This window comes from Serinus canaria, chromosome 9 (genome assembly GCF_022539315.1).
Source record: "Serinus canaria isolate serCan28SL12 chromosome 9, serCan2020, whole genome shotgun sequence".
Taxonomy (NCBI): Eukaryota; Metazoa; Chordata; class Aves; order Passeriformes; family Fringillidae; genus Serinus; species Serinus canaria.
This window is the reverse complement of record NC_066323.1, coordinates 7974414-7987404: the sequence shown is the minus strand read 5'-3', so window position 1 is coordinate 7987404 and position 12991 is coordinate 7974414. Positions and strand designations below refer to the sequence as shown.

The following is a 12991-nucleotide window of genomic DNA, read 5'->3' as shown; positions in this document are numbered from 1 at the left end:
GTGTCCTTAAAACTGAAACACCCTTTCATCTGAGTAGAAAATGGCTTACTTAATAATTGGTGCTGGCTTGATGAAAAAGCTCTGCACTGCATCATTTATGCTTAATGCTTGTCCAAGGGTATTTTTTTTCCCAAGCCATTCAGGAAGGACAGGCTGGTGGTTAAAACAACACCTCGAAAAGAATGTCCCAAAGATGCTCATCCAGGTCCCAACTTTAAAACGGCTTGTGAGAAAGAATAGTGTGAGATGACAGGAAATCCTAAGTGACACCTTCAGAACATGACCTACCCGTTGCTGAACTTTTTTTCTTGGTGAGCTTGAATGGAATTAAAGTTGCAATGCGTTTGCTAGTAGTGATTTTTGCTATGTTTAACCCCAAAGGATCAGAAACAAGATGGTGGAGGTGCGGGCTGTGTTCAGCCTGAAGCTGTGTTCTATAGGGATGTGATCATTCTGCTAAGCAAATATAGGCTACAAGGACTAATCCTTGTGTCTCCTTGCAGCTGATGAAGACTTTAGTATGGATATGCTCACTTCTGATAATTTGTTTCCATGTGTAAGTGCCTAACACTGAACTGCACAGTAGGAGCATTAGAGACCCCTGTGCTCTTTACCCAGTGTAAAAAAATTGAATGAAATATTCCAGCCTCAGGTTTTCCAACTGCAGTGCAGTCCTTTTATTGCAAAAAACCACCAGTACAAAAGTACACAGGTCCCTGCTCTGAGAGCCACAGCCAACCCTGGAACAAAGGACTGCTGGAGGAGTCAGATGTTCTGTGTGAGCTGCTGCATCATAAGGGCACAGAGACTCATCAGCTGCAAGAATTCATCAGCACCATCTGCCAGGCATTTGTCCACTTCCTGAAGAGGGAACAGAGAAGGGAAAACCCTCTAAAAATGGCCATGCTCAATGCAGCTATGTCTTGGGGTACAGTGGAGAACAAGTTTGCCAGCTCTTCTCTTAATTAGCACAGATTTCTCCAGCAGCCACATCACATCCCCCTCCAGCTGGACTGGGAACTATGAGCTCTCCAGCCACCATCTCATCTCCTAGAGGCCCCCACATGAAAGCTCCACACACACAAAGGGGTGTGGCACTGGCCCTGCAAGCCCCTGCCAGGAGCATCACTGCTGGGCATCCACACCATGTGCCTGGCTGCAGTCACTTCGGCAAAACCTCCACCACAGCTGGCTTGCCTTCTTCATCAGAAATGGGGCACGTTAATGTATATTCTCTTTTTTGGAAAGGTGTATTTTATTCACCAGAACAAAAACTTGCATTTTGCAGCTCCTAAGTTGTTTTTAAGTGCTGACTTATTCTCATCTTAATTTTCCCTTCTACATTATATTAAAAAACCCCAAAACAACCAAACCCACAAACCTCTTGATCAAGTCCACTAAACATTATATGGACAATAATTCACTTAACTAGATTTCAATTCCTTCTCATGAAATTTCTCAGGACAGAAGTTTACATGCTACCAAGAAACATCCAGAACAAAAAAAAAATCACCATGTACTTCTTGGAAGAAACTGCAAACAAAAACCAAGCTGTAGAGATTAATGTGTTTTGCTTTTTTTAACTCAAGCTAGACTTACTGCAAGTTTCTCAACTATGGCAGATTTCTGTTTGTCGCTGTAATCTTCACTCTCCACAATGGTGTCATGCAGCTGGTTTACAAGCTGAGCAACAGCAAACCCCTCATTGATGAGATTCTGCACAGGGAGAAAGGAAAATGGAAGTAATTCAGCAGCAGAAACACTGCAAACTGGAAAGATAATATTGAAAAATTCTGTCTGAACTGCACTGAGAGACTGCACTGCAATTTAGTATGGAACTTGTACATTGTAGAGGACAATTCAGTAGCCTGTGCACAGCCCTGCCCTGCACCCAGCCTGACAGTGACAGGCTGCACGAGCAAGGCAGGCACAGAGCAGCAGTTCTGTCCAAATGTTCTTCCAGCTTCTGACAATATACATCTCAGAAATCTTATGAGACATTTAAAACATTTAACAACCTCCACTGAACCTGTCCAATCCTATTCTAAATTTAGAAGTGCTTGGCATCCACAGCATCAGATGGCAGTTCCACAGTCTTCACATTTTAAAGGGCCACCTACTTAGAATTTATTCATCTGCTAGTCTCAGGAATTGAGAGATCTGTGAGACCAAAGCTTTTTTAATAAAATAAAACCCATGGCAACTAAAGACAGCTTAAAAAAAAAAATAGTGCCCAGTTACAAAAATGTCAAGTATTGAGAATAATGGCCAGCGAAGCCATTTAAGGAGAGAGAACTTAATGAAAACAGAAACATCATTGGTGCAACCTTATTTTTCTGTTGAGCTGAACAGATCTACATCAGTTTAACCGAGGAGAAGGCCTGAGTCACATTGGTAGGGAAATTTATTTGCAACTTTGACAGCTCTTCCTCAGAAGGGAAAGACTGGGAGTCCTGACTGATAAAAGACACTTCCCAAATGTGCATCCAAACTGACTGAGGCCAAATGTTCCTCAATAGCCTGGGAACAAAGAATTCACAGGGCCTTGACTGAGAGAAATATCCAGGCTAAGCACTAAAAGAACTCTACCTTTGCCAGTGTTTCAAGTTTCTCAAAGGAACCACTCTGGCAGCCCAATAGCAGTTCATCAATTGTTTCTTTAGGGATTACCTGTAACAAGAAGTGACATTTCTTAATTTCAGCTTTGTAAACTTAAAATTGGTGTTGATGCTTACAGTAACAAACAAACTGTTCATGGCAGAAGGCATTTCAGGATTTCATTCCTCTACACTTCTAGCAAGCATGTGTGACAGACTAAATAAATTTTAAAAGTGAAAACTAGGCTGTGATATTTGTCCTTTACTGGTGATATTAAAACAAAAACCATAACGTGACAGTAGACTGTCAAAGTCACCTTCCTAAATCCAACTGCTTATTCAGGACACTGACTAAGAGGAGGACATTCTTCAACAGTTAGATCAGCCAATGCTTTCTGTACCATTCTACACCTAAACAACACAGCAAATAGTTTGTATTTCCAGTGACAAACGAATGGCATCAAAAAAATGCCCAACACAAGGAGACCAGACAATAAATCAGAAGGAAAAAAATTGACAGATGCCATTATGTCACTCTGTGCAGAGAAGAGCTGCCCCTTTCCCCCTTCACTCATTGTCACTTCTGTCAGTTGAGTGCCTGGACAGTTTGGTTTCAAAGCTTCTTTATGAAGCTTTTGTAATAAGGTCACTCCAGGGTCATGGAAGTTGTGAATGACCAAGAAGTTTTTATGAAGATGTAAAGTTGGATTCCCTTGCTTTAAATGAGCATTATTCATTCAATAATGGAATGTCATGCTTCTCTTTCTTATCATTACAGTCAATTTCTGCAAGGTTTCAGATGTCTGATATCTATTCAGATACTAACTGGTTTACAGATACACAAAAGTGAACAGTGACTTTACTGTAAAATTGTTTAAAATTGTTCTGTAAACTCTGTACAGCAGCAATTGCCTGTGGTTTCATCAAAGTCAGAACCTCCCAACCCCTACAATGAGCTATGATGGCTGCACCTTCAGGGGAAATGTGTCTATCATTAAAGCCCATCTATTTTTCAGCTCCTCAGCTCCTAATCTCACTTCGCCTTCTTCAGGGGTGTTTTGTTGCTATAGGAACACCTTCACACAAGTGTTATTAAATGCATTTTCTCTCAGGTTTCTCCTGTGCCTGTCAGTATTACCCATGTCATTCTAGAAAAAAAACACTGCTGTTTCATTAAAAAGCAGGATCCCCACAGATCCTTGTCACTGTCACTGTGAACATTAAACTGAAAATGAGCTGCTACTGAAAGTCATTTCCCTGTGGAGCTTCCAAACCAATATTACGATGATCTATACTTCTACACACACATATACAGAAAAGCACCAAAAAATGTTCTAATCTACTCTCCCACAAAAAAAACCCACATTTTGCATTTATGGACAGATTATTTCATCTTCAGTTTAAATTACAAGACTGTTTTACAGTTTTCAATGATTTACAGAAGAAGTTGCTAGAAACCTGCTATGTAATAAGTATACAGAATCAGGCAGTCTTTAAAATTCTGGCAGGCAGTGCATCACTACCATGCTGCAATACTAGTGAGTATAAAATCATTTTTTAACCAAACTTTGAGCAATGGCAGATAGATGTAAGAAAAATGCTTCTCAGAGTAATTCCAGGAAAAACTGTAAGGCATAGCTTACCCCAGCGATTTCAGTGATTATCTTCTCTGTGATCTCCTTCCCACCCATTAGGCGAGTGGCACTTTGAAGAAAAGTAATTGCTTTTCTTAAGTCCCCTTCTGACACCCTAACCAGGTATGATACTGCCTGAAAAATAATGTCAGAAAATGCTAAGTTAAGTGTTCACTGTTAATTAAAATCTAATACACTTTTTCAGCAGTTACTTTAAAACACCAAGTAGTGCATAAAGCAGATTGCCTGAGCCAAGCACAATACACAAGTTACAAAACAACCTCTCTACTAACACAAATGTGTGCTGACAGTTTGAGAAAGAAGCACAGTTCTCTGCCAGTACACTCAGCAGAGAAAAAAAAAATCACCACAGTTTGGCTTCAGTTTTCTCTGGTGGATATTTCTCTGCTTTTAGGACAACTTAAAATTCATCTCATCTATGGAAGGAGAATAAATGAGTTTATATATTTTATTTCATACAATTGAGCAGCCTGGAAAAGTATGCTGCCTTGGCTATGCAATTATGCACTGGATTAAGCAGTAAAATTACATGGCAACCACAAAGTTACCTCATTACTGATTTTCACATGTTCCTTCTCAGAAACATCCAACAGCCTCTGCTGTTGGATACTGTCAGACAAAGGCTTGAAGCGGAATTTGGAGCATCGAGATGTTAAAGGTTCAATTATTCTGAAAGAAAGGAAGGACAGGGGTAAAGAATGCATGAGTCAAGTTCTCACAGACAAAGCTAACAAAGGCAGAAAAGGTTTAAAATACCTTAAGGTTTAAATAACTCTAAAACTGCAACATTGTAAAAATTAAAAGTGAAATTTAAGTATTGTTTCAGGATTGTATGCATACAGTGACACCTCTATTAACTGAAAACTATGAAAATTAGATTTCAACTTTTAAACAGTGAAAAAATAAAAAAGAGACTACAGAGGAGACAGCAAATCCAAATAAGCAACAAATTCCAGGTATACCTGCTGATGTAGTTACAAATAAGACAGAAACGTGTTGTTTTAGATTCTTTTTCCATTGTGCGTCTTAAGGCTGCCTGGGCTGCTGAAGTCATAGAGTCTGCTTCATCCAGGATCACAATTTTAAAAGGAGGACACATTTTACCACTGAAAATTAGAAATTTGTTATTCAGCAGACATGAAATGTACAGACACAGGAAAAAAAAAAAGAAAAATATACACAGAAAAATCACAGCAAATAGCAAGTAATATTTTACTTAAGCATGTATCCTTGAAAAATAGAACAGATTCAGAGGTTCAATCTTTTTAAAATGATTTTTAGATTGAAGACTAATATTTGTAATAAAGGCAGGGACTGAATTACCATAAAAAGACCAACACTTGAATACTGCAAAAGTCCTCTAAAATACATACTCTTACTGTAAGATGCTTCTTTTAACACCTTATGTAGCCCTTCTTCTTACAGGCTTCCTGATACCCTAAACTCCCGAGAATACTCAACAGACACAGCTAGTACACATTATTGTGTACTGATTCCAGTACACAATAATGTACTGGAATCAGTCAGGCTGTCTTGGCATGCAGTTTCCTCTTTCCATAGTCCATACACATGGCTTGACCTGCACTGAGCTTCCCATCACCTAACAGCAGAATCCTTTTAGAAACCAACACCCATGTTGTAGAAATTCCTGCAGATTAGAAGGACTAGGGAAGTAACTTCTGGCACAATTTACCCAAAGAAATTTTTCTATGGTAGTCAGACAACCTCTGCAAAGGCAACAACATGTGCTCAAACCCAGAAGTCTTGACTTTGTGGAGTTTTTGCTGTCTGCCTCCAATGATAACAGCAACAGTAAAAATCCTCCTGGGTATTCAAACCCCCAGTGTGAAATTCCATGAAGGAAAAGCTCAGCCAAAGCACTGTGTTTTGCCAACTTCTGGGCAGTGCTGACCCATCATTTCTATTAGAAACAAAAACAACCACATGCTTTGTCCTAAGCAGGAGGGGTTTGATGCAGCACTTACTCTGAACGGCTTCCAGATGCCGTTAGCTGAGCAAAAGCCTTCACCTTTTCCCGAATCACTTGTATCCCACGCTCATCAGAAGCATTCAGCTCAAGGACTCTCTGCCGGAATAAATCAGGCCTGCAAAATTTTTATTGCAACATGTTAGCTGCTAACCCTTGTAATGATATGGTATAAAATATAACAATAACCCTTCTGGCTGTTTTGAATGGCAGGGATTATTTTTATCAGCATTACTAAATAACATTGTTAAAAGACACTTAAGTTGAGATCATAAAATGTGAAGTATGAATTTCCATTAGAAATTTTTAGAATCTCTTCCCGGGCTACTGAAAACAATGAAGTATAAAATTATATCAGTTAACCAGGAAGAAAAAAAAAAGTTGGCTTCATCTGTTCAGAGCACTAGGTTAAATGCCTTATTACTTACAGCCCATGAGCAATGTGAAATAACAAGTAAAATGCCACAATGCAGTCACTGGCAGTACTACCAGAATGAAAGATCCAGACAGTGTAAGACATTCAGTATTCACCTGCAGTACTATACTCCATTTAAAAAAACAAACCAACAATTAATACACTGGATTTTAAATCCTGGGAATTAAGATGGACTCATTATGTGGAGCTGTCTTCCTCCTACTAAAGTAGAGGCACTTCATCACATGATTAGGAGACATGTGACAGTTGATTACGCTGAAGCAATTTGATTCTAGCTTACCCAAACAGTTCTCTAGCAGCTGCTAAAATAGTGGAAGTCTTTCCAGTTCCAGGTGGGCCATAGAACAACAGATTGGGAAGCTGAAACAGCAAGGCATCATTTGTAAGAAAAGGAAATAAAAAAACCCACTAACAAGAAGAACTACTGACAATCTGAGCCCCCAATAGAACAAAAACTGTCTATTCCTCATAGTAAATAATGGTCAGTCTTTCTCTTTTGGTCTCTAAAGGAGGACAAACAGTTGCTGTTTATAGTTCAGTATGAACAAGTGTTATTTGGCGGCACCACCCCATGTTCGATTCAAACTGATATTCCAATCTAGATTTATTTTTATATATACACTTCAGGGCATGTCTGAGACCCCTAGAGCCTACACAGCCTATTATTCTGATTGTAGTGACACCCAAATTTATCCAAGATTGGCCTTAAACAGCCTGGGCAATACCAGCAGTGCAGACGAAACCATCCTTTGCTTTCTCAGCTCCCCAGCCTGCTTTGTCCAGCCACGCTGAGGATTCTGTGCTGCCACCAAGTGCACCGCAGCGAGCACGGGCAGCCCGGGAGCGCCGGGCTGCAGCGAGACAGTGCTGACACAGCCCTACGGCAACCGCGGGGACAGCGCCGCCCACTCCCTGCACTGCACCGCCCTGGCAAATTCCTGCACCCATCCAAGCCGTTTTCAAAGGAGACCACTGGCATTTCTTAAAGAAATTAGGTTAATTGATCTTTAAAATAATTTAATTGATGACTTCAGCATGAAAAATACAACTGCATTAAGGAGATATGCTGACACAGGAAGATCAGAGCAGCACAGCAAAGGCTGCAGCAATAATTTTAGGATGACATTTAGCAGCACAAAGCAAAAATATCTCTCAGTTTGAGAACATAAAAAAGTACCTGGGAAATATCTGAAATTCATTAGATGGAATGAAACATAAGCTGATTTTATTTTGTCTGTCAGAGGAGCAGTATAAGCCTGTGTAACATGGTGGTCTGAATTGTGCACTTTTAATGCAGATGCAAATTATTAATACTAACAGGTAATGAGCTGCAAACAGTTCAAGTCATCCTTAGACAAGGATAATGAATCCAAACTGAGAAAAGTGATTAAAGGAGTAAAAAGCCTATTTTATGAGAAGTGACTTTTTGAAGAGTTTGATTTAGTTAGCTCTGCAAAACAAAAGCTGAGAGGGAATATGACTGATCTTCATAAATACATTTGAGCAACACAAAGAAAAAAGCTGGCATAAACAAAATCTGTACAAGCCATGACTGAATTTTAGCTGAAATCAAGAAGCTTTCCAGCTGACACAGGAGTGATAGTTTTCTATATTACTATTTCAAGCAATCAATTTTATAAATTATCACTTTAAAACTGTTGTCTTTGACAATAGGGGATGTTCCACTTCTACATTCTTACAACAAGAATCCAAAAGTTCCCTCCAACCAAACCTCTCAGTCTGACTAGATTTCTAGCCCTTGATAAGCATTCTATTTTTAAAGAGTCAACTAAAATTAGATTAGAGAATTCTATGCTGAATATAGCATGGAATGCAGACAGAATGGGAACAGCAAAACCAAAATCATTCAAAGAGCAGACAATATACAGGAGTACACAACCCATAATCTGAAAATGAAACAGAGACAATCAGTTTGGTAACAAACATCCTGTTTTAACAACTAAGGTAAGACACAGTGCACAGACTTAACTGTGTATGCACCTACAAGTAGAGATAGAAGAATTTCAATTTTCAATCAACTTCTAGTAAATAAACAAATTTCAAGTTTTGCCTGTTCTTTCTGCTAGTTTCTCTAATTACTAATAAGCAAACAGCATCCCCTACTAACAAACACCTTTTCAAGTTTAGATACCACAATAGTATTATCCCCTTCTTTTGTGACAGACAGAGAGATCAAAAGTGTACTGAATGACAGCTGAAAATTCACCAATCTCTGTGCTAGGTTGGCACATTGCAAAGGTAGATGTTTGTGAGGACATTCATAATTTCATGTCTCTGTGGTAATTCACACACTACTGTCCTCAAAAAAAGCACAAGCAGGTAAAAGGATTTAATTAGAATGTTTCCTAATTCCATTACACCACAACTTTATCACTGTTTCTGTTTCAGCCTCATTTATGCTGGTTTCTCACTGAAGTATTTACACCACTTTTCACAAGCACAACCTAATCCTTTATGTAACTGTGGCAGTATTTTTAAATAAACTGCAACCTGATCTGGTTATCCTTTTTTCCTCGCTTGCCAGGAGTAAGGATGATACCTGCAGGCATCACTCTGCTCATGGGAAAGCTACCTCATACAGAGCAAACCTCAGATGCTTTTCCAGAAGTTTCAGTACAAGTGAAGATATAAATTGCAATTATAATCCTACACTCTCTTTTTAGTTATTAAGGTATCATGAAGCAAATGAAAACTAAAGAATACCATGACCGTTGTCAGTTTCTTTGCCAAAAAACAACAAGAAATCAACACTCCTGGCAGACAGAAATCAATTTCTCCAGTTCAAACCCCCTGGGACTCTGCTATCCCCAGTTTATAACAGGATGATGTGTGCTCTTGCAGATGGAGGTATATTGGCTATAGAGAGTTACAAATCCTGTATTAGTTACAGGGAGTTACAAGTCCTGCTCCATTTAGCAGCTCCCAAATCAAGGCCCACAAATATAGGCCAATTGACAGAGGACTGACTGTCCATTTCCAACACTATGGTTTAAATAAAGCACATTACTCAAACCTACAGCATTGTCACAGATGTTTCTTTGATCTCACCAGATCACCAAACTCAGTAATAACCTCTGCAGTAATGAGTACATACTGAAGTAAGTACAAGCCACCTCAGAGTTCAATTATACTTTTGTCTGTTTGACAGAATGAGTCCCTTCAAGAAACTAATAAAAATGACTAAATTTAAAAAAAAAAACCCAAATATTTTAAAGAACTTGCATGATTTTGTTCTCAAATGCCTTGATGAGTTTGGGTAGCTATGGCAAAATACAGAGCCTCTAACCATAAAGAGGAATTATAATTTGCCTTTTCTCAGGAGGCCAAAAGTCAACACAAGTGCACTAGGCTCAGAATCCAAGAAACACTGCTGATCCACAAGCTGTAGGGTTTTAAATAACTCTTGCTGAAAATAGAACTTCCCAACCCATCACCTAAGCAATGTTAGACAACTGATATGTCCAGACAGAATAGGTGGCAGCAGCTCATTTCTCCTTTGCTGTTAACAGTTCCTTCCTAATTACCTCAACTCTATAAATACTGTAAACCAGCAGCATTGCTGTTGAAATACAGATTTCTGAGGTACAACATTACCTGACAAGGTCACATTACAGGAGCATTCTCAAAGCAAAGTGAACGTGGAGAAAGGAGCCAAAGAAAGAAGCACAAATCTTTTGCAGTTGTGTTGTACCTGTTTGATTTTGGCTTCATATGCTCAGACAAATAAGGTACGTCTGTTTTGCAAGCTTTGAATAAATTATTATTTTCAGAGATAAACAGACTCATACCACTGCAGAACAAACCAAAACTGCAGCCCATTAAAACAGACAGCTTTTGAAGCACAAGTGGGATTGTCCTGGGTGAGGAGGAAAAAAAGTCTCAGTATGTACAAAAGAAGGAATTGTTTAGATTTGGAAAAAAGCAGAGCCATCTCTTGGCTATGTACTTTATTTCTCCCTTCAGCCCCTTCACCTCCACATCAGCTGCCTTTGGAAGAAATAACCATCAAACATACCAAATATTTAATACATTTTTACACAAAAGCAAATGCAAGAGTAAACAAATGCAACTACAAATGCTCTGCTTATCTACTCTCTTAGGACACACAAGGCAACACTGCAACTGCTATATTTACCTTTTTAAAACCAAAGAGACTTGGAAACTTTAACCCAAAAAAGTTTGGGAATCACTATCCAAGCAGTAGATCTGGCACTTATAAATTAAATTTCTCTCATCAACCAACATTTTTAGGGTTTAGCAGTTTCACAGAAGCACTGACAGATCACTAAAAATGGTAATTCAGACTTGTCTATGGAAGAAAAATTTTCTCATCTTGACTCAAACATGAATGTCACAAGTACTAGTGGAGTAGCAGTGTGGAGACAACAAAAGCTTTTCCACGTTTAAAATCATTAACAAGTTTACTATTTGAGCTTCTCTAGAAAAATTCTAAACTGCATCATGGAACTTACAATTCTACAGCATTCAGAGGACTGGGAATATAAGAAGCTTTACACATATATGACAACAGGATACCACACAGGATATACCACGAGGAAGTCACTTAGCCTGCTCATGAAGTACTACTGTAAAAACAATCATTGCTGAGTGGGAAAAGAGAAATTTTTGTTACCACTGACACAAGTGCCTGTTTAAAAATGCTGATTAGGTAGATGTTGTCATTACACTCACATCAGCACCTTCCAGGGACTTCTTCAGCACAGCTACAACTTCATCCTGGAAGGCGACTTCATCCACATTTTTGGGACGACTAAATAAAAAGACATTAAATAAAATGTTTTAGCTAACAAAGTTTCATAGGAAAGCTGAAATTGAGAAAAAACAACATTTCCATTCCGATTACATTAGGTACTGAAGAATTACAGTGAATTTTGTAGTTGAAATCAAAATCACAACAGGAAGTCTAATGTCTCTGGTCTCTATTAGTGAAGTGATCTAATTCATCAGGAAGCTGTTTGTCTTTTTCTGTTGTAAACACCTTTCTGAGATGTTTTTAAAAGCAGAACTGCAACATTTTACCACTTTGTGATAAAGGCTTCTCAAAAAACCAAAGCATTAAATGCATTCATGCACTAAAACACAGGGATGAAACAGCACAGCTTGGCATGGCCAAGACTTCCTGCTCAGTATCAGCCACAAAGGGCACTTACAGCACCTCCCAGCCCTGGAGTTCCCCCAGAACAGGGAAAGTTAAGCTGTTCTCCCTAGTGGAGACACCCGCACCTGCGATCCCCTTTTGCTATGGACCAACTACCTCTCAACACCCTCTAGAGCCAACCTCCCCCCTCATGGCCAGCCCCCACTGCCCCAGAGCATCCCTTACTATTTCTCCACCCAGGGGATGGGTTTGGTCCTCTTGCCCTCCCCGCTGCTCCCGGCCGCGTTCTTTTCCTTGGCAGCGACGGGCTTGGTGCTGATAGAGGCCGGGCCCTTGAGAAAGGCCTGCATGGCTGTGCCGGGCTATGCCGGGCTGTGCCGAGCTGTGCCGAGCTATGCCGGGGCCCTCACGGTCCCGTCAGCCACAGACCCCTCAGGCCCTGCCGGCCCTTCCCGCCAACCCGTCCCGCGCACGGGGGCGGTGCCGCTTCCGCCCGCCAACAGCCAATCACAGAGTGCGACGGCGCCGCCGGGCGGGGAGAGGGCACTGACGTCACTCTGCGCGCGCTCCTGTACTTGAAGGGGCGGGGGTGGGGGGGGGCAGCGCGCGCGGAGGTCGCGGAGCAGGAGGAGCCTCAGGTCGGCCGCGCGCGCCGCCTCACGAATGCGCCTCCCCACAAAGGCCCCCGAGCTTGAAATGAAGAACAAAAAGACCCCCCCCGCAAAAGAATAAGCGCTGCACAAGAGCAAGCGGGGGAGGGACCTCTCTGTGCAATGGGACCTTCTGCGGTCCTGAGACAGGGCCTGCTCCCTTCCCTTGATGGCTGAGGTGCTTCCGGGTTCGCTGGAAGCGTCCCCGAGTGAAGTGAAATGAAACCCAGGAGAGCCCGAGGCCGGGCAGGTCCTGTCCTGGGACAGACATTTCCTTCATGGGCGTCGGTGCTCAAACCTGCTCCGGCCCTCGCTGCTGCCGCGCGAACAGCTCCCCCAGGTGTGCAGGCTCTGGGATATTGGTGATGGAGTGAAGCAAAAGTCAATCCTTTGTGTCTTCCCATTATTTCTAATGACACCCATCACAGCTTAGCCAGGGAGAAAGTAAATTCTGGAGTGTGATTGATGTGACAGATCCCTTTAAATGACGAGAAAACATCCTGGTAGATGTGGCAGTCGTGATGAA

At 40.8% G+C, this 12991-nt stretch overlaps 1 protein-coding gene across 1 annotated transcript; it reads right to left on the bottom strand.

Moving 5' to 3' along the window:
* Positions 1–648: 648 nt before the first annotated feature.
* Positions 649–12303, bottom strand: RFC4 (replication factor C subunit 4). Its single transcript, XM_009089069.4, has 10 exons — positions 12041–12303; positions 11389–11467; positions 6956–7035; positions 6238–6357; positions 5215–5358; positions 4801–4921; positions 4241–4366; positions 2590–2670; positions 1600–1716; positions 649–861 (listed from the first exon to the last, which is right to left on the bottom strand). Exons 1-10 carry the CDS (start codon positions 12163–12165, stop codon positions 766–768), a joined length of 1089 nt encoding a protein of 362 aa, XP_009087317.1. The 5' UTR covers positions 12166–12303; the 3' UTR covers positions 649–765.
* Positions 12304–12991: the final 688 nt, after the last annotated feature.